The sequence below is a fragment of the Rhinoderma darwinii genome, chromosome 1 (genome assembly GCF_050947455.1).
Source record: "Rhinoderma darwinii isolate aRhiDar2 chromosome 1, aRhiDar2.hap1, whole genome shotgun sequence".
Lineage (NCBI taxonomy): Eukaryota > Metazoa > Chordata > Amphibia > Anura > Rhinodermatidae > Rhinoderma > Rhinoderma darwinii.
The window spans coordinates 557,423,067-557,444,854 of NC_134687.1; the positions used below are offsets into that span (position 1 = coordinate 557,423,067).

General features: G+C 43.0%; 1 protein-coding gene across 2 annotated transcripts in view; it reads right to left on the minus strand.

Annotated features, from left to right (window-relative positions):
* CERT1 (ceramide transporter 1) overlaps nt 1-21,788 on the minus strand; it is a 79,567-nt gene that overhangs the window by 7,231 nt on the left and 50,548 nt on the right. For both annotated transcript variants that reach the window (XM_075838431.1, XM_075838440.1), the window contains exons 4-10: nt 6,403-6,510; nt 5,974-6,112; nt 3,600-3,683; nt 2,753-2,910; nt 1,371-1,463; nt 606-689; nt 258-350 (exon numbers count right to left, since the gene is read on the minus strand). In XM_075838431.1, the coding sequence (XP_075694546.1) occupies nt 258-350; nt 606-689; nt 1,371-1,463; nt 2,753-2,910; nt 3,600-3,683; nt 5,974-6,112; nt 6,403-6,510 (759 nt within the window). The remainder of the gene's footprint in view (nt 1-257; nt 351-605; nt 690-1,370; nt 1,464-2,752; nt 2,911-3,599; nt 3,684-5,973; nt 6,113-6,402; nt 6,511-21,788) is intronic.

Genomic DNA, 21,788 nt, shown 5'->3' on the forward strand with positions numbered 1-21,788 from the left:
ACTGCACAATTTTCATCCAATTTATACCAGATCTCATTTACCTATTTCAGGTTTACATATATTTTTTAAATCCTTTTTTTTTTTTTTAGCTCAGAAACTGTTACAAAACCAAAACTATGAAAAACAGTGTGAAAAGAACCTGACAATGGAAAATAAACAAAGCGCTTGTCGTCAGAGCTCATCTCTGAAATAGCTGTATATTGAGTAAACTATGAAAGGGTGTGTAACACGGCTTTACTGATCGAAGACGGACTTACGGCTCGAACAAATCGGTGATTTTCCACACCTATGCATGCATCACTGGTAGGTAAAGATGAAGGTAAGTGCGATCGGGTCTTTTCCGTCTGAGACTAGAAAAAGCAAAAATAGTTATTTATATTATATTTGTGTAATATAAAAAGAAAAAGAAAATAGAAAAAAGGAAGAGGAACCATATTTTTCTGGGAGAAAGAAGAGTATGGTTGCCTGGGTTTACGTGTAAGTAATAAATACGCAAACGCAAGTCTCAGTCCAGCCTCTGCTTTACACTCGATCCCAGGCAGCCACTTGTATCTGTCGATCATACACACAGCAATATTAAGGAACACAAACAGCGTTCCAAATACCTGCTCAATTTTGTCCTGTCGGTCCAGAGCAGCCTCGACAGCGTCAAAGAATTCTTCTTCATTAATCAAACTGTTAGGTCCCTCCTGTCAACGTAAAAAAGATTTTCTGAGCACAAAATGTACCCCATATGGTCTAGAAACCACACTTCTGGGATGTGATTGCTTTCAGTGTGTCACATGCAATTCTAGACAGAGAAAGCAAAGTGACTATTGGAACTATTATGAAGAAGGCTGCTTGGTAACGCAGATGGAACCATTTTTCACTTTTTTTTTCTTTTTTTATAGCCTATACCTATTAGTTAGAGGGACTGGGTCGCCCGACAGTCCCCTTTATGAAGTTATTTATCTGGTGTGATTGTATCCGCTAAACAGCACCTCAAACTGGTACATGCTGCATGCTTACTATGGAGATGCAACACCTTTCAGCACACAGGTGCCGTGACCGCAAGGCCGTCTCTCGGCCAATCAGGATCATACATTAGACGATAGTATCACATTAGACTTGGTCGAGGGGACGCACTTCCCTGCATTTCTTACCACTGGCTGCCCGCCCAGGCACAGCAATAAAATAACAGCCAAAAAAAAAAAATCCGCTTTCTAGCCCCTTTTCTCCTGTACTCCGCGCTGCACGTCTTACTGAAGTAAGCATTAGTCAAACGGCAATTTAGTTAAATATGATATATTTCTGCGGAGAAGAAATGAGTGCCAAAAAATGTGTCACTGATTAATACAATTAGATTATGGAGGCTGCTGTAGGAAACCTACTTCATAGTCTGGTCCACCAAAGTGGGGTTTTTTCCTTAATTCGGTCATTGCATTCTTGTAAGCTTCTTCTACTCTTCTCCTTTTCTCAACCTCCTAAAATAAAGTAGATTTAGAGTTATATATTGGGTAGAAAAAAAAACAGTCCATGGTTTTATTTTAAATTCAGCTGTGGTACAGTCACTTTATGTATATAAAAAAAGAAAAAAAAAAAAAAAGAAGGTTAACCACCCAAGTAGGTGGCCATGCAAAGTAGTCTAGTGCCTTGAGCTTCCCCTACACTGCACAGTGCACTGACCTGGTATAGGACAAATAAAGCAGAGATATAGAAAGCAGGCTATTTAAGTTAAACCTTTGAGACGATAACACGAAATTACAGTGACAAATTATCTTCTCGAAAGAGTGGTCCTCGCAACGAAGAGGACGAATATACATAGGATAAAAAAGGAAGTTAAAAACATGTCACAGAAAAAAAAGTCTGATCTAGAGCAAGAGTAGTCCTCCCAAAGAGGTGGCGTCCGTTTTTGTTTGGAGCGCTGCTTCCCTGCTATTTATTTAACGTGGTCTATAAGGAGAGGACACTCCTTTGAAGCCTTGAACCGGCCGGGTGGTCCTTTGCTACAGTGCAGCTCCATATACCGGCTGTTTTTCTAGCCTAAAAATGCCTTCATTCTTCATGTTACTCCCAGTGTGCAAAGTAGTCCGGAAGTTGGGCAAAACCCAGGAGCAATAGCTAAAAAGGACTCAACGCAATCTATATGCACAGGATTACAGAGGAGAGACTGCAACATGTTATACTAGTGCAACAACTAAACCTGAAACCATAGAGGGTTCACTAATCCCCACTGAGGAAAATGCACTGTGTAAACAGACAAGTCACTGATCAGTTTGGATGTCCGGCAGTGTTTGCAGCTGCCTTATTCTCAACCACTGCCATGTTTCACATAGAGCGCTTTTACACGCAAAAGTTAAAGGGTTTGTCAAGGATTAGAAAAACATGACTGCCTACTTCTAGAAACAGTGCCACACCTGTCCATGGGTTGTGTCTGGTATTGCAGCTCAGCTAGATAAAAAAAAAAGTGAATGAAGCGGAGCTGCAATACAACACAACCAGCGGACAGGTGTGGCACGGTTTCTGGGAGCAGCAATATCTTTAAAACGGTGGTAAAGCCTGATGTATAAACACAAGCTTTTTGTAGTGCACTTGTGGAACCTAAAAAGCAACCGACTCCGCATCCACATTGCAGTTCCTAACTACATAGTGCAGTACTAGATACATACAGTCAAGAGATACAACTTTCCAGTACTGTACAGGTTTGATCTTCAATTCTTCTATGCCAAGCGCCAGTCACGTAATCCTGACACCCTTCCATAATAACCGTTACCTTATCAAGTCTTTTCTGCCAGCTGTCCTCCCGCTTAACCATAAGGTCAATGCAATGCGAGAGTGTAGACAGTATCCCAGCTGTAGTAGCCTTGAAAGTAATTGCTTCTCCTTTAAAATCAATCCCGTTTATGCACTTGGGAGTCACCTGTGGGAACGCTGAAATGCAAGCAAAATCACAGTTCTACATCACGCAAGAAAGTAAAACATTCTCTGCGTCTTTCAAAGTCACATTATGATATAGATTAGATGTACTGTAAGAGTGAAGGTGCATCTTGTAGGCAAAAAAATGGAAGGGGTGGTGAGTGTGGTCACTAGTAAGGAGAGTGTCCCTCCCACATTTACAGCAACCGTGAATCCGGTTGCTTTCCCGATTCACCTTGCTTTAATTATGGGTAGTACTCCCTCTGGTGGCCAACATAGGGAAACATTAAAAATAAAACTTACATTTTTAAATATTTCCTACCTTGTGGAACAAAAGATATATACATACACTTTTTTTTTTTTTTTACAAGATAGAATAAATAACTTGGTACAAAAAAAAAAAAAAAAAAGTGTAGTGACATTCCCTTTATAGAAATTGCTCCCTGTACTAGAAGGTGTTCCAATGACTGATATTAACTAAACATCTTAAATCCAAGTACAGGATCCATGTGAATAGTGTATAATATAGTAGGAAGGATAGAAACAGTCAGTAAATATAAGGGGGGATGCTTTTAGCTAATGGAAGAAACATTAACACAGACTAGTACTAGATTACAAGTCACCGCAACTCGGGGTAAGTTTCCTTTCCGGTACACGTTATTAGGTAAGCGCCACAAATTGCTATGTACAAGTAGGTAGCTTACATTTTTCCTTGTTGCCATTACTGCTGTGAATATATTCTCCATCAGCGTGGTTTTGAAGGAAATCTTCTTCGTCGTCTTCAACAACTAAACAAGAAAAAAAAGATCTAGGATTGTAAGGCACAGGATGCGGAGGCCGTCAGGTCAGATACATACTGGCAAACAGGTGACAAAGTGCAGCAGAATAGCAGAGTGCACTGTATGCAAGACAATAGCAGAGAATCCACCAGCAAACAGGCATGTCATTCTGCTCCACTTATTTACAGTTCCAGTCAGCAGAAGACTAGCACCACCAGGAGCTTACAAAGTCCCCCCCCCCCCCAGACCATTAGAGGAGGAAATGGACCATATTCATTATATTATGAGATGAAGAACTCCCCCACCTCATACTAGACAAACATTTCAGCAGTTTTTAACATCAAACCCCTACTTCTCTAGTAAACGACCTCATCCCCCATCTTACTAGATTTCTTAACCTCTCACAACTGGGATTTCTCATTTTTTCCCCCTCAAACATACCCTAATACTTGAACCCACATCTTTCGCTAACTCAAACACCTTTTCTTTCCAAATGTCTTGAGACTTGTCTAGAACATACTGACTAGCGGTCTCACTATTAACAACCTCCTCGATACTCTTCAGTTTGGCTTCCGCTCACTGCACTCTACAGAAAGCGCCCTCACCAACGCGTCTAATGATCTTCTGTGTGCCAAGGCCACTTGTCTCTGCTCATCCTTCTACATCTTTCTGCCGCATTTGGCACCGTGAATCCATCGGATAAAGTGGCACTATTAAGGATTTCCCTTGGTGAGTTGATCAGAGACTTCGGCATAGTGTTGATATTGGTAGCCAATGAAACTCCGCTCTACATCTCTTCTCCTGAACCCTCTCCTTTGCTCATACAGACACACGCTCTCTCTACAGCTTCCTCCAGGATATCCTTCCCTCCATCTCAAACAATCTAGCCAAGAACACCTTAGAATTTTCCCACCAGCACACCAACATCGGATTCTCACTTCTGTCAGCACCTTTAGGACTGCAGTCTAAGGGTATGTTCACACGGCCTATATACGGACGTAATTCGGGCGTTTTTGCCCCGAATTACGTCCGAAAATAGCGCCTCAATAGCGCTGACAAACATCTGCCCATTGAAAGCAATGGGTAGACGCTTGTCTGTTCACACGAGGCGTAATATACACGCCGCTGTCAAATGACGGCGCGTAAATAGACGCCCGCGTCAAAGTGATCTGTCACTTCTTTGGCCGTAATTGGAGCCGTTACTCATTGACTCCAATGAATAGCGTCCGTAATGGACGCGGCGTTCAAGCGCCTGCACATGCCGTTACGGCTGAAATTACGGGGATGTTTTCAGGCGGAAACATCCCCGTAATTTCAGCCGTTACGGACGCCCTCGTGTGAACATACCCTTAGGCATAACTTTTCCCTAAAAAACTAATTTCTTGTATCACCACTTACTTAACGGAGAAATAGCTCATGCATGCTCTTCTGTCTTCTTGTTACTTACTGGTCTCCCTTTGAATAAGCTGGCTGCACTGAAATCCATCATGAACGCAGCCACCAGACTACTCTCTTACTAACCAATCCACTAAAACTGCTCCTCTTTGCCAGTCGCTTCACTGGTTACCCATCTCTTCCAGATCTCCGTCTATACTTCTTAACTGAACATGCAAGGCCCTTGGCAATGCTGAACCTGTAATCTCTTATATGCTTAACCGTGGACACTGCCCTGACAAAGACCAACTACTGTTTTCAACCATGTGCTCCAAAAACCCACCGACCACAATACCCAGCTAAAAACGAGATCATTTGCTCTCCTATTTTTTGCACTATAGCCTTCAGCACCCTTGCCTTTCTATATCTGTACCCATAGTAGCGCTGATCACAGGAAGCTCCACTGGGTGGCTAGGTTAGGCTCAGTTGAAGTCTCATTTAGTGCGCACGTTTGTAGTATACGTTTAGAAAGTATGCAAGGATAGGATGTAAGTACACAAAACATATGCACAAACTACCACATCATATCCATACAAATCTATGTACACGATGTGGTGCACATTTTGACACTTTTTTCATGTCAAAACGTGCATGTCAGAAGTACGGTAAAAACTAGCTGTGAACTGAGCCTAACCCAACAAGTGTGACCTTGTTTGTGGATATCCTCTGATTCAGTAGTGCTGCTGTTTCACCCCTTTTCGTTGTAGATTGTAAGCAGGGCCCTCTCGTTTATACGGTAGCATTGTACTCGATTATAATTGTATGTGACTGTGTCCTTGAACTTCGTGTACAGCGCTGTGGAAAATATTGGCATTTTATATATACAATTATTATAATTAAAAACAAAAAGTATTTCTAACTGTACCTTTATCCCGTTCAAGCTCGTCTTTACAGACTACATCTGCGCAAGCATCAAAATACTTTTGCAAAGTGTCAACCTGTCTGCACAAGATGTCGCGGAATGTCTCCATTTCGGCAAGTTTCTCACGCAGACTGTGTCCCTTCTATAGAGTAATAAGGTAAATACAGCGTCAATTAATATATAAATGGTATGGATCACAAGATAAAATACAGGTTCTATAGAGAATACACATACAGTGATGTGCCTTATTATTCCATCACCTCAAAAAAAAAAAAAAAAATACTAATAAAAATCAGCAATTCAGGTAATGACAGATTACATACTAAATTCATTTTATAATCAAACTGTAATCCTGTTTTACAGACATGTGAACGATTCCTAGTCTAGATTAAAGTTAGACATAAAAAAAATCCATAAACTGGAAAAGTGAACCTTGAATGATGATGTGGAAGTGGCAGAATAACCGCTTGCTCCAGAAACCAGGGAAACCATCGAGCCATGCCTCCGCAAGCTAGACTCGGATCCATATCCAGATTCAGACTGAAAGAAAAAAACAAAGATGGTTCAAAATCGCTGAAATAAACCGATGCCACAGTTCTGGCAGCTGCCACAGCAACAAAGTGAAGCACCTAACTTAGTAGCTGCCCAAGCCTCAGACCTGTGGGCCTAATAGAGCGTTCCTCAAAGGCCAAGTTCCTTGAACAATAGTGAATTTGCTTAAAATTCTTTTACATTTTGCAGTGTCATAAAATGTTCATCAAGCCAGACCTACTGGAGAGCCACTAAAGAAAACTGAAAACTTATGGCGACCCTAGATAAGATCTGCAAAATCGTGTTCACACTAGAACTTCACCACCAACATACAGAAAGAGTCAAAGACAAAAAGGTCACGGTCCGATCGGATCACAATCTTCAGGTCTATGGCCACCTTCAAGTAAATACATTATTTTGATGGTGTTCTCACACCTTGTTACCAAGACGGCGGATTCTGTCTGTGGGCAAAGGTTAGGCTCGTCTTGTTCATTCTGGAGCCATGAGAGCGATGCCAGACACTTAACGGATCCTGACGAATAATGATGGACCTCATTGACTTATAATGGGGTCAGTTAGGTTTCTGGTATTTTTGAAAGCAAGATTGGTGCTGCAAACTGACATTCTTGCAGTCAAAAACACAAGAATGTAAACCTAAAAACACGTGTGAACGAAGTCCGTCAGATAGAACGTGGAATTTAGAAAGAATTATGTAAGCAAGAAGATGGACACACGGCAAAATGGTAGTTTAACCCCTTCCCGACATTTGACGTATCCATACGCCAAAGTCGGGTAGGGGAACTATGGAGCGGGCTCACGGAGTGAACCCGCTTCATACGATGCCGGTGTCGGCTATAACAGCTGACACCTCGGCGTTTGCAGGTAAGTCGATGTAGCTACTTACCTGCAAACGCTGATGCTGCTGCAGAATCAACTGTAGCCTCTGGTGCCGATGTGTCCTCGCTCGTCTGACACGATGCAGGACCTGTGAGTGACGTCACAGCGTGATCTCTCGAGAACACGCTGTGTCTGCACTGCCAGAAGCTGGGCGTTCTGAAGAGAAGTGGATGATACTTCTCATCAGAGCGCCCAGCTAGTAAAAACGCCCCGATGTACGCACCTAATACACGCCCACTTGGACTTTTACTTTAAACACGCCCACTTGGACTTTTGCAAGCCTCATTTGCATAAATACAAAAATGGTCATAACTTGGCCAAAAATACTCGTTTTTTTAAAATAAAAACGTTACTGTAATCTACATTGCAGCGCCGATCTGCTGCAATAGCAGATAGGGGTTGCAAAATCTGGTGACAGAGCCTCTTTAACTTCCTGTTTGTGGCACATTAGTATATGGGAGGGGGGAAACTTTTCAAGCTGGGTGTTGACCATGGCAGCCATTTTGAAGTCGGACATTTTGTATCCAACTTTAGTTTTTTCAATGGGAAGAGGGTCATGTGACACATCAAACTTCTCGAGAATTTCACAAGAAAAACAATGGTGGGCTTGGTTTTAACGTTACTTTATTCTTTCATGAGTTATTTACAGGCTTCTCTTTGTTTACAGCCATTGACATGTCGCAGAGGTTAACACATGAGGAGCGGATAGAAATTGTGTTGATGTCTGGTGAACGCAGTACCCGGGTCATTGCATCACATTTCAATGCAAGACACCCTACGAGACCACCCATCTCCCATGCTACAGTTTGCAAACTGCTTGCCAAGTTTCGTGAAACTGGTTCAGTGTTGGATTTGCCCAAATGTGGACGCATGAAAACTGTCACTAATGAAGAAACATCAGTGGCTGTCCTAGCTTCATTCAGCAAGAGCCCACAGCGTAGCACTCACCGCATGTCACTGGAGAGTGGCATCAGTCGAACATCCCTTTGGCGGATATTAGCTACTCACAAATGGCACCCTTACAAACTCCAGCTGCTGCAGCATCTCAACGAGGATGACCCAGATCGGCGCACTGAATTTGCAGAATGGGCAAAACAAAAATTGGAACAGGACCCTCAGTTTACACAGAACATTTTGTTCAGTGATGAGGCAAACTTTTATGTGAATGGTGAAGTTAACAAACAAAACCACAGCTATTGGTCTGACACTAACGCACATTGGATAGATCCCTCCAAGACTGTTGGAACACAAAAATTGATGGTATGGTGTGGTATATGGGGTACAAAGATAGTGGGGCCATTCTTCATCAATGGAAACCTCAAGGCCACGGGATATCTGAAATTGCTACATGATGATGTGTTTCCCTCTTTATGCACTGAAGCTGGCACGTTCCCTGCGTTTTTCCAGCAAGATGGTGCACCACCACATTATGGGTGTCAGGTCCGAGCATTCCTAGATGAACAGTTTCCTGGAAAGTGGATTGGTCGTCGTGGGTCAGTTGAATGGCCCCCTAGGTCTCCCGATCTGACCCCCTTAGACTTTTATCTTTGGGGTCATCTGAAGGCAAATGTCTATGCTGTGAAGATACGAGATGTGTAGCAACTGAAACTACGGATACTGGAAGCCTGTGCTAGCATTTCTTCTGCGGTGTTGCTATCAGTGTGTGAAGAGTGGGAGAAGAGGGTTGCATTGACAATCCAACACAATGGGCAGCACTTTGAACACATTTTATAAGTGGTCAGAAACTTGTAAATAACTCATGAAAGAATAAAGTAACGTTAAAACCAAGCCCACCATTGTTTTTCTTGTGAAATTCTCAAGAAGTTTGATGTGTCACATGACCCTCTTCCCATTGAAAAAACTAAAGTTGGATACAAAATAGCCAACTTCAAAATGGCCGCCATGGTCAACACCCAGCTTGAAAAGTTTCCCCCCTCCCATATACTAATGTGCCACATACAGGAAGTTAATATCACCAACCATTCCCATTTTATTTAGGTGCATCCATATAAATGGCCCACCCTGTATATTGTGATTGGAAGTCACTGTCCAGGGTGCTGAAAGAGTTACTGCCGATCGTTTAACTTTCAGCACCCTGGACAGTGACTATCCACGGATGTCGCCTAGCAACGCTCCCATAATTACGGGAGCCCCATAGACTTCTATGGGCCTGCCCGTGCCGTAATTACGGCCTAAAATAGGACATGTTCTATATTTTTCAACGGTCCGGGCACCCTCCCGTAAGCATACGGCGAGATACCCGTGGCCAATAGAAGTCCATGGGCCCTTAAATATTGGTCGGGATTACGGGCGTTTTTACTTTAGTGTGCATGGGGCCTTACTCGGCACATAATATTCATGGGACATGTGGCTGATGTCACTTCTGTTATAGGAAACTGAAGTACTGCAGAGGTAGCCCATTCCACCACTCCAAACCACCAGAATACTACTGGTCTTATGTAAACCATGACAACAAGAAGCATTTACGAAGGTCTGAGAACTACAGTAACATGTTATGTGTCTGCATTTCCTAAAACAAAGAACCATTACAGAGCAGGGACAGACAGAAAACAGTCCACTCTTCCCAATTAGTGGATTCTGATGTCAAATAAAAACAAAACCATTCAGCTCGGATCTCTTAATTTGGAGTCACTATGGGGTTCTGGTTCCTGTAATCTTGACTGAAGAAAATGCTGTATGTCTACCAAGAGTCCATGAACTCTGATTTTACACTTTCATGAATTCTGTGATTTTTCAGAGCTGAAAGGGTTAAACCACATTCAGACGCCCTTCAGATTCTCAGTCTAGAGGAATAAACTGAAGCTGGAGAACCGCTCTTAAAATTAGCTAAAATCAGAGTGGCGTCTAATTCCCCAAATTACCAGTGTGACTTTTTCCCTGGTCATTCTGTAAACCCTTCATGCATGAGGTTTAATAAAAACCCGCTATGTAACTCATTCACTAAAATTTGCCACGTTTTAGGGTCATTTGTTTCAGTGCATAACAAAAGTAATGACATTGTTAGAGAAGGTCATCAACTAGCAAAGACTTACAGTTCATTCAGTAAACCTACATAGAAAGGGTACTACAACTCTCAACATCAGAACTACCAGAAAATAGCTGAAAGTCTACCAAGAATCTGATTAAATGAAGTGAAAAAGCAGCACAACATATAAGCGGACGCTCAAGCCTGGCACGGATGGTTAGTAAGCCGACTGTTGGCTATTCCCAACAGAAAAGCACTCTGAGAAAAGAGGATCAATAAAAAATACCAACATGCAGAGCAACGCCAGCCCAAACAGCCTAACGCGTTAACCCGATCATTGCCGAGAAGGGCAGAAGTAGAAACTACAGGCCACAACTACTGGTTTGCAATAGCTTGAATGTTACCAGCAGTTACCTGACCACTGGCTAATGTCTAGGACACAGGCAGTGTGCAGAAAGCCAGTACAGGTCTGCAATTCTGGTTAGCGGTCTAAACCCTGCTGCATCACCTTCTCCAGCACTTTAGACATCCGTGCAGGTTCCATGTTATTGCTTCCTTTTCCCCAATAGTGTTCCCAGACAGATGAGGAAGAGGAGAATGCACTTAAGCCCCACCCAACCTCTGATGCTCGCCAAGGAAGGAGGTCCAGGCTCACTAACATGCAGGCCGAGGACACAAGTGTAACACGCAGGGTACGCGCATTCAGCAAGCTGAAAAGGTCAATAACGCTAATGACTGAAGAGGCTCATGGGAAAAACCTTTCAAACCTAACTGCAGCATCACTGCATAGGACATATCACTATCCCTATATAGGAATTACTGATACCATCCTCTATACGGCACTGCAAAATACAACAGCCCTATATAAATCGCTATGGAAATGTATGGTCAGTAGTGAGATCACTATTATAATCAATGATCGGTGACTAGGTCCAGTCTACCGAAATACATTGCATTAACTTATCTGAAATATTCTATAGATCCTACCCAAACTGCGTTGCACGTTAGCGTGTCAGAGGCCATACACAAGTATAGCAGACATATATATATATATATATATATATATATATAGATATAGATCATGAATGGCCACGCACAATCCCGCAGATCACAGTAGGTCAGAGGTACCATGTAAACAGAATAACCCCCCCCCCCTCTCGCCGTTCCATAAAACAGGCTTTACAGAGAATGTCCGTTCAGCTACAGAGGCAACAGGCTGCACCAAATCATAAAGGAAAAACACTACATTCAGACTACTGTATAGCTACACCAGTTTAGACGGACTATTGAATTCTATCCAATCCGATCTCCACATTCAAGGGTGTTCTGTCCACATTCAAGGAGTTATTTTGAGGGAGATTTTCATCTGCCTGCATGCCGTCTGCGGCGGTTTTAGCTCGCGTCCATTCAGTGCCATGGGCAAAAACGCTGCAAAATACGCTTTCTCTGCCTCCCATTGATGTCAATGGGAGGTCTGAGGCGTAAATGCCCGAAGATAGGGCATGTCTCTTTTTACCGCAAGAGTTTTCTACCACTAGTGGTAAAAAAAACGAGTCCGACTCCCATTGAAATCAATGGGAGGCATTTTCGGCCGTTTTCCGCGTCATAACTGTGAACAGGGCCTAAGGCTTCATGCCCACTTCAGTATTTTTCTTCAGGATGCTAACCGTTGCTCCGTCCGACAAAAGTAGAGCATGTCCTACTTTGGTCCAAGATTCCGTAACCGTGAGGCCCATGCAAGTCAATGGAGCCGTCAAAAAAAAAACAAAAAAAACTGAAGGCACACTGAAGGCATCCATGTGCCGTCCGTGTGTGACGGAGCCGTTGCCTAGTAACGGCCGGGCGGGCAGATGTACACATACAGAAAGATACTGCACTGCACTAATCGGCAGCCCCTTCTCCCTGTCTGCACTGATCAAGAGAAGAGGCTGCTGATCAGTGCTGGAACGCAGCGATATTAAGAAAAATAAGTTTACGTACCCCGGCCGTTTTCTTGGTGACGGATCCCTCTTCTGACATCCAGTCCGACTTCCCTGGATGACACGGCAGTCCATTTGACCGCTGCAGCCTGTGATTGGCTGCAGCGATCACATGGTCTGAAACATCTCAGGAGGCCGGACTTTAGGAAGAACCGCGCAAGCAAGGAGTTCTGGGTAAGTTTTTTTTTTTAATGAACCAATTCATCTATATGGCGAGTGCCACACATGGTATTCCCTGTCCAGCGGTAGTCTCTGTCCAGGGTGCTGAAAGAGTTAAAGAGCTTCACTGATCGGCAGTAACTCTTTCAGAACCTTGGACAGGGAGTACCGCTGGACAGGGAATAGCATGTGCAGCACTCACAATATCGTGTACAGTGTGAACGGGTTTCCTTCCTCTCGGAAACTGAAACAGAGTGTACACGGAGTACACACGGTTCCAATCATGGACACACGGAACCGTGAAAAAGGTGATGGAAGTGTGCATGAGGCTACTTTTGTCGGAACAGAGCATCGGGACCATCAAAAAAACTGAAGTGTGCATGGCCCCATTGAAATGAATGGGTTAGGGTGCTAGCCGTCTGACGTCACTGTGCATATGACCTCACGGTGTCCATATATGGACAGTTAAGTCAGGGACTTCTCGTGGAGCAGAAACGCCAATCCCAGGCCACTGTGTTGCTGAAGCTGTGGCCGGGAATTGGGGATTCCGCTCCTACAGGGAGCAAAAAAATACCCTCCTCCTCACATGTACGTCGCACTGTGAGGAGGAGGAGAAGGAGGAGAAGGAGAAAGAGCGAGCGACGGAAGGCACGGACGTCACTCGGGACACATTCAAGTGATAGCCATGTATTATCCGACCCCATAGACTTCTATGGGAGCCGGGGCGAAGGGCCAAAAATAGGGCATGTCCCATTTTCTGACGGCCGGGTTTCCCGGGACGTCAGAAAATCGGTTGTGTGAATAGCCCCATTAGGAGTCTATTGTTCCTACTGCGGCCGTTTTATGAACAGCCGTCACCCGGCCGGGAAACCCTGTTGTGTGAATAAGGGCTAAGGGTATGTTCACGCTGCTTATTTTCAGCCGTTTTCCGGGCCGCAAATGGCCGAAAAAAAAAAAAATCGGAAGCAGAACGCCTCCAGACATCTGACCATTGATTTCAATGGGAAAACGGCGTTCTGTTCTGACGGGCTGTTTTGAAAAACGGCCGTGTAAAAAAACGGCTGCAAAGAATAAGTGCATGTCACTTCTTGGGACAGCTTAAAAAAAAAAACAAAAAAAAAAAAACGTAAAAAACGCTGCGAAAATCGTGAGTCTTAAAAAAAAAAAAAAAAAAAAAAAACAGTCTGAAAATTAGGAGCTGTTTTCCCTTTAAAACAGCTCCGTATTTTCAAACGCTTTTTGTTTTGTGTGCACATGCCCTTAAGGTACACGCAAACTCAAAACGTCTGAAAATACGGAGATGTTTTCAAGGGAAAACAGCTCCTAATTGTCAGACCTTTTTTTAAGCCCCTCGCGATCTCCGCAGCGCTTTTTTACGGCCATTTTTGGAGCTTTTTTCAATAGAGTATGAAAAACTGCTCCAAAAACATCCCAAGAAGTGACCGCCACTTCTTTTTCGCGGCCGTTTTTCAAAACAGCAGAATGTAACATTGCTTCTGTGTAGCTATCGGTACCTAAACATCACTGCCATCTATGCATATTTTAAACCACTTACAGTGGCATCCACTCAAGGATCGATGGATTACTTATAGCTCCATGTTACCACCTATTGACAGAATATAGCCTCTTTAGGTTTGATTTAGGTAAATTTTTTGCATGGATTTTGAAAAAAAATAAAATAAAAAAAAAAAAAGGTATCAAATATATGCTATCTTGCCCAAAGTGCCACTTAGTGTGATTCTAGACAGGCGATCCTGTCTGAATATGCTTTATTACTAAGCATGTGATCAAGCAGATTCAGACAAGATCACCTGATGGTCCAGAATCTCACCTAGTGGCCATTTGGGCAAAAAGAGCATATGGCATACCAGAGGAGTAACGCCCCCTGCACACGACTGTGCCCGTAATCACAGGTCCGGGGTTACAGGCACGGCCGGCGACAGAACCCGCATTTGCAGGCCACGCTTCCATATAAAGTATGGGAGCAAGGTCCACAAAAAATAGGACATGTCCTATCTTTTGCAGAGCCTTTCTACGGCACAGACACCTTGCCGTAAATATATGGGAAGGTGTCCGTCGGCAATAGAAGTGAATGGGTCTGGAATTACAGATTAATTCTACGGTCGCGTGCATGAGGCCTTAGTGCAGAGGAGTTACGCACTACATGACCGAAGCATATATATTTTTTCTTTAACAACAATATAACACTAATCTAGGAAATCCCATTCCTTTTGTAAGATATTAAAAGAGACAGACACTCTGGAAAGTTTTGTTTTGGCCAATGTATACCCTTATGGTATTCCACGTGTCAGTCTCTCACCTGTTATTTTCCTTGCTGCTTCTATCTCTATATATCAGACTGGGATGGCTTCTTAGCAGCAGTGTGAACCAGGCTCGGTGACACGCTTTCTCTACTTGATTCTATGGAGATCTATCTGTCACCCATCACAGGCTTTAGCAGTTCCTGTACCACACTAGTTTTGCACAGGGGGAGGGAGGGGGGGCAGAAACTTCCATCAACAGCTGCGACTGATACTTAGACATGTTCCTGCACACAGGTATATTGTAGAAGAATATAGGACAGCCTCCCTGTCTGTATACTTATGGTTTCTCAGATTTAGGAGAATATAGATAGAATGATATATCAGTGTCCCCAGCATGCAGAAATGGTATTGTCTTTAGCTGGTCATGTGATGCGGTGTTGAATCATCATGGGATTGATAGCAAAGCAGAGAGGAAGAGAAAGCTGGGGAAATCTAAGAACCAAGATGGAGGCACAGACAAGGCAGCAGCTCAAAAAGTACAGGATACATAATAGAAGTGTAGTGTGATATACAGTCAGGTGGGGAACGCAGAAAAGGAGGGACACAACCCAGGAATATCAGGAATTTTGCAGCACCATAAAAGTTCATAAAAAAATAAAAATCCCAAGTACAACACCCACTTTTCCCCCTCGCAAAATGCTTTATGAAAAAAAAAAAAAAAGAAAAAAGTTGACCAAATTTGGTATTGCTGCGTCCGTAACGACCTAAAAAATATAGATATTCCATTATTTAACTCGCACGGCGAATGCCGTAAAAAATGAAATACAATGCCAGAATTGCTGTTTCCTGTTCATCCTGGCTTACAAAAATGTGATAAGTGATCAAAAAGTTGCATGTACCCAAAAACGATACCAATAAGAACAAATTGTCCCACAAAAGAAAATCAATCATACAGCTGCATCGGCGGGGAAGGGAAAAAAAAAAAAAAAGTTTTGACTCTTCAAATATGGAGACATAAAAACACTTTTCTTCTTTTTCCAAAATTAAGTGTTTGTGTAAAAGTAGAAAAACAAAAAAAAGTTATACAATTTGTCAGTCTCAATCGTAACGATCCACTGAATAGAATTTTTACCACACCGTAAACTGTGTAAATTTAGGGCGCAAAAAAAAAAAAAATTTGCGAAATTGCTGGATTTTTCTTCTATTCGCCCGCCAAAAAAAAGTTAGAAGTTTATTAATAAATTAAACGTACCCCAAAATGGTGCTATTTAAAAATACAACTTGTCTCACAAAAAAAAAGTCCTTATACAACTATGTTGAGGGGAAAAAAAAAAAAAGTTACAGCTCTTTTAATGACTATGGAAAAAAACTAAATAGCTTGGTCATTAAAGAGGCTGTCACCAGTTTATAACTGCCCTATCTCCTACCTAATCTAATAGGCGCTTTGATGTAGATAGCGCTTTTTTTTAAAACAAAAAAAAAAAGTTTATTATTGACCAAGTTATTAACATTTTCGATTTGTGCTATTTTTTCTAAATGCCCGACTGGGCGTTTTTCTCCTATTCAAATTGACCAATCAGCATCATACACTTCTCTTCATTCATACCCAGGTTATTCACAGCCCAGTGTGATCCTGCAAGTCCTTCACAGGAGCGACGGAAGACTGAATAAAGATAGCCTCCAGCCGTGCCAGGACGTTTATCCGAATCTGCAGCAGCTGGAGGAGACGTCTGATCAATCTTCCGTCGCTACGGAAAAGGACCTACGGGAGGAAGTGACGTCACAGTGTGATCTTGCTGTGCATCGAATCAAGTTGGGCTGGAATGAAGAGAAGCGTATAACGCGGATTGGTCAGCACACACTTTTTCTATACAACGCCCACTTTGTGAATAGAAAAAAAAAACGCCTAGTCAGGCATTGAGAAAAAATTTGCATAAATGGAAACTGTCATAACTTGGTCAATAATACTTTTTTTTAAAAAACAAAACAAAAACAGTAGCCATCTACATCAAAGCGCTGTTTTTACTTTTTACGAACTGGGCGTTGTACAGAGGAGTGTATGACGCTGACCAATCAGCGTCATGCACTTCTCATTGTTCCGGCCCAGCTTCTTTCACTGCACACACATCACGCTCTCTCTTCAGCTCTCGGCAGGACGTCAAGACTTCTCACGAGAGAGATCACACAGCACAAGCCGCTGAGACACTGTCCGTAGCAGATAAGACCGTGTCACAGCGATAAGTAACACCCCCATGCCATTTACACTTCCCATTGACAGTTCAGGGGGTTACTTACATATTGGGCGCCAAATATAATGGCACCGATATCTAAACAACTAGAGGCTAGAATTTTTTATTTTTTTTAAAAAGAGACATGGTTTGTGCAGCACTGCCTATTACATGGTGCACTCAGCTGGACATGAATGGGCAGGTTAAAGAGAAGGCCACACGGAGCGGCCCTGACACTGTCGCAACCCGGCTAACAACCGTGCCAGCACAATGTTTGGTGTGGCTGTCAAACAACCTGTTCGTGGCCGCACGTTAATGCGGGTAAACAGTCCCTTTACATGCAAAATCGTGCGGTCATTAATTAATACATCCTTCGTGGCTGCACGATTTTGCAGGTTCATTCTCTATGGCAGCGCCGGAAAAAGCCTAACACTGCACTCTGCCATCTCTGGTGCTCCCATAGAGAATGAATGGAGCGGAAGCGCGCATGAGCGTGTAACCGGAATACCCCTTAATGAGGCTCTGTCACCAGATTTTGCAACCCCTATCTCCTATTGCAGCAGATCGGCGCTGCAATGTAGATTACAGTAACGTTTTGTTTTTTTAAAAACGAGCATTTTTGGCCAAGTTATGACCATTTTTATATTTATGTAAATGAGGCTTTCTAAAGTACAACTGGGCGTGTTTACAGTAAAAGTACAACTGGGCGTGTATTGTGTTAGTTACATCGGGGCGTTTTTACTACTTTTACTAGCTGGGCGTTCTGACGAGAAGTATCATCCACTTCTCTCCACAACGCCCAGCTTCTGGCAGTGCAGATCTGTGACGTCACTCACTTCCTGCCCCAGGTCCTGCATCGTGTCGGCCACATCGGCACCAGAGGCTACAGTTGATTCTGCAGCAGCATCAGCGTTTGCAGGTAAGTCGATGTAGCTACTTACCTGCAAACGCCGATGCTGCTGCAGAATCAACTGTAGCCTCTGGTGCCGATGTGTCCTCGCTGGTTCGACACGATGCAGGACCTGGGGCAGGAATTGAGTGACGTCACAGCGTGATCTCTCGAGAACACGCTGTGTCTGCACTGCCAGAAGCTGGGCGTTCTGAAGAGAAGTGGATGATACTTCTATACACAACACCCAGCTAGTAAAATAAGTAAAAACGCCCAGATGTACGCACATAATACACGCCCAGTTGTACTTTAGAAAGCCTCATTTACATAAATATAAAAATGGTCATAACTTGGCCAAAAATGCTTGTTTAAAAAAACAAAAAAAAACACGTTACTCTTAACTACATTGCAGCGCCGATCTGCTGCAATAGCAGATAGGGGTTGCAAACTATGGTGACAGAGCCTCTTTAAGGTATTTAACAGCCACGCCTACATAGTGCCAGTGCAGTTGTTGGCCACTTTGCGACCGTGTCCGGGCCACTCCATGTGGCCTAACCCTTAAGATTCTCTTTAAATAATGGGCAAATTGACACCTGTTATTCCACAGAATTAATGACTTTACCAATTTAACGCCTCACTGCTATTATTTTGAACTAGCCCTTTCAATGAATCCGTATGTGCGGCATGCATGTCCTAATTGTCACACACACAGTCACACACTCTGCTGCAGCAGAAGAGCACCAATTCCTGCATTTATTAACACCCAAAAATGGTGCATATATTGCTGCGTTTTTCCCAATGCAAGGAGATGGTGACATCTCCGCTGAAAAACGAAGCAATTCTGTCCATATCCCACAGCAGGAACGGACATGCTGCGGTCTGAAAAATACGCACCGCAGGTCAACTGCGGCTTCGAAATTTTACGCAGCGTGTGGATTAGATTTGTTAAATCTCATCCACTATGCAGCTACTGTATTCTGCTGCGTTTTATTCTGACGGAAAAAAATAAAAAAAATTAAATAAAAAATCAGCAATTCCGTGTGGACAAGCCCTTACAAGTAAATTTGCCATTTAGAAATATCACTTCTAAAACAGTGATTTATCTGGTTAATGATGGACTGCTATTTTTGTTTGGAGATATATATATATATATATATATATTTTTTTTTATTATTACTTCCACTACTGAAATTCTGTAATTCACCCCTCCAATGGGAAAAAGAAAAGCTCATATTAATGGGGGGTATCTGAGGAGCCGATTGCTGTCTGTTTGGCCTCAAACACGTCCATATAATGAATGCAAAGGGTACGGATCCTATAGACCCATACTTTACCTCTGATATATGCGCAACCTTCCAAAAAAGCAGCTACAGTATATGTTGTGCCAGCTGTAATGTGGGCCCAGGAGAGCTGGCAGCATGGTTTCTCCGGAACAGCATAGTGAATCAATTAAAAGTACATTAATAATGTATGACTCCAAGAAACCTAAAACAAGCAGTAAAACACATAGTGCACCACTAGATGGCGCTAGTGACAAAAGACAACAAATACAGTGAAGGTTACTATCGGTCAAAGCCCAAAGGTAACACTTGAAAGACAATGCAATGACATTATTAGATTATCTGCTCATTACATTAAACACACTTGACCTATACTACAAAGTAAATGAGAAGACAAATGGAAGCAGAACGTTGACAGCCTTTAACACAAACAAATGATGGAAACATTAGGCTTGATGTTGTGGTTGTTGCTGCTGCCAGGTAATCATAGATGGTAACAATCCCATGAAAAATACACACAACATACACAAGCCGCACAAAACAGAACTGCATTGATTCAGTAATCGGATATCAGCGTTTGGCTGGCAATGAAACGTTGCTATGAAAAAACAAACAAACTCACCAACATGTTCAGAGACCGCACTACAGCTTATTCAAACATGGCTGCGAATCAGCCCCAACGCCAGCTAACCAAAGAAAATACCACTTATATACCCAACAGCCTCTTATCTGCTGAGTTATACAAAATCTACGCTAAGGCCTCATGCACACGACCGTTTACGGATCCGTAATTGCAGATAAAATACTGACATTCATTTCTATGGGCCACGGACACCTTCCCGTATATTTACAGATGTGTCCGGGCCATAAAAATGAAACTCGAAAAATAGGACGTCCTATTTTTATGTATTTACGGCCCGTGCTCCTATACTTATTACGGTGAAAGTCTGGAAAAAATTGCATCAAAACTGCAGATAAATGCAGGCAAATTTTAGATGCAGGTTTTACATTTTGATGCATAAACAGGTGCAGATTCTCTGCTGCGGCTCTTTTATCTATAAAAATGGTGTGAATGTGGCTTTAGGGCATGTCCACACTGTGTAAACACTGACATTTCAGGCCAGAATATCGGTGTGGAAATTTTGCAGCATTTTTGCAAGAAATTCCCATGCTGTAGACTGAAAATCTGCACGTCTTTTCTGCCAATTTCTTCCGGAGCATGTCGATGACATTAGTTCAAATCTCATCCACTCTGCTGCTACTATAATATGCGGTGTCATTTTCGCACAGAAATTCGGCAGTGTTTATGCTGTGTGTGTGTGTGGACGTAGCCTTAAAAACAGACAATACTCATCTTAAAAAATGTCATATTTATGCCTGACCACTAATGTGCCCGATCAAACTCACTGGGATCATTGCTCAACTAGCTTTTTCCAAGTGGAAATGACTCCTCCAGCTAAACTAGTCATGCATTGTATGAAATCCAGGCATAAACAGCAACTCCGAGATACTGCCACTAATGGAGCAGTCTAGCACTGTACATATTTCTATAGGTCACTCAAACTGTAGAAGCTGCAGGACCAGCAGACGCTTTGTGCTATATTGCAGATTATGTAGAGATATTCTGCCGTAGAACATGCATTCTAGTGGGGGATAGACTCTGCCGCCATACAGGCTTTGTGTAAATGGCTCTGCCATGTGAATGAGGCCTCAAACATACCGTGTAAGGCAGAATTCAGACGAGCGGACGTCACGTCCGTGTGATGGCCGTTAAAACAGCAGTCACACGGACGAATGTATTTCAAAGGGGCCGTTCGCACAGCCGTGGTTTTAATGGACCGTCTGAAGAATCCTTTAAAAAAACAGAACATGTCAAATTTGGCCGTTTTCACAGATCCGATAGACTCAAGTCTACGGGGATCCGTGAAAACAGGACCCGCACAGGTGCAACTCGGTAACAAGTTTGCACTCGTTCGTGTGAATCTGGCCTTAGTGTGTATTATGCGCCACACACGGCAAGACAGCTACTAGTGTGTAAAATACACATTAAAAACACACATTGGGAGAGAGATCAAAACTTGTGCAAAGGAAAAAGAGTAGTTGCCCTTGGCAACCTATCAGATTCCACTCCTTATTTTTCAGAGGCCTTTTGGAAAATAAAAGCAGCAGCCTGATTGGCTGCCATAGGTCACTGCTCCACTTTTCCTTTGCACTAGTTTTAATAGATCTCCCTCACTGATCTCATGTGTCTATGAAGTTACAGCAGTAGATGTATAGCTGTGCGCAGTACAACACAAAGTAACAGTACATTAAAAGGGGTTATCCACTTTAACAGATGACCTATCCACCGGATAGGCCATCAGTATATGAGGTACGTGTCCGACACCCGGACCTCGCACCGATCCACTACTCCGGCTGACTCAGTGCACTGGATGTTTGGAACGGTATGCAGTAGTTGGAGCCAGTAGCAGATGGCTCTGACCGCTGCATAGCAGCTGTTAGAATAGCAGCAGAGCTGCAGTACTGTCAATGACTGGAGCCATCTGCTTCCGGCAATATCGTCTGATGCCCAGAGGCAGCCGGAGTGGCGGATCGGTGCAGAGTC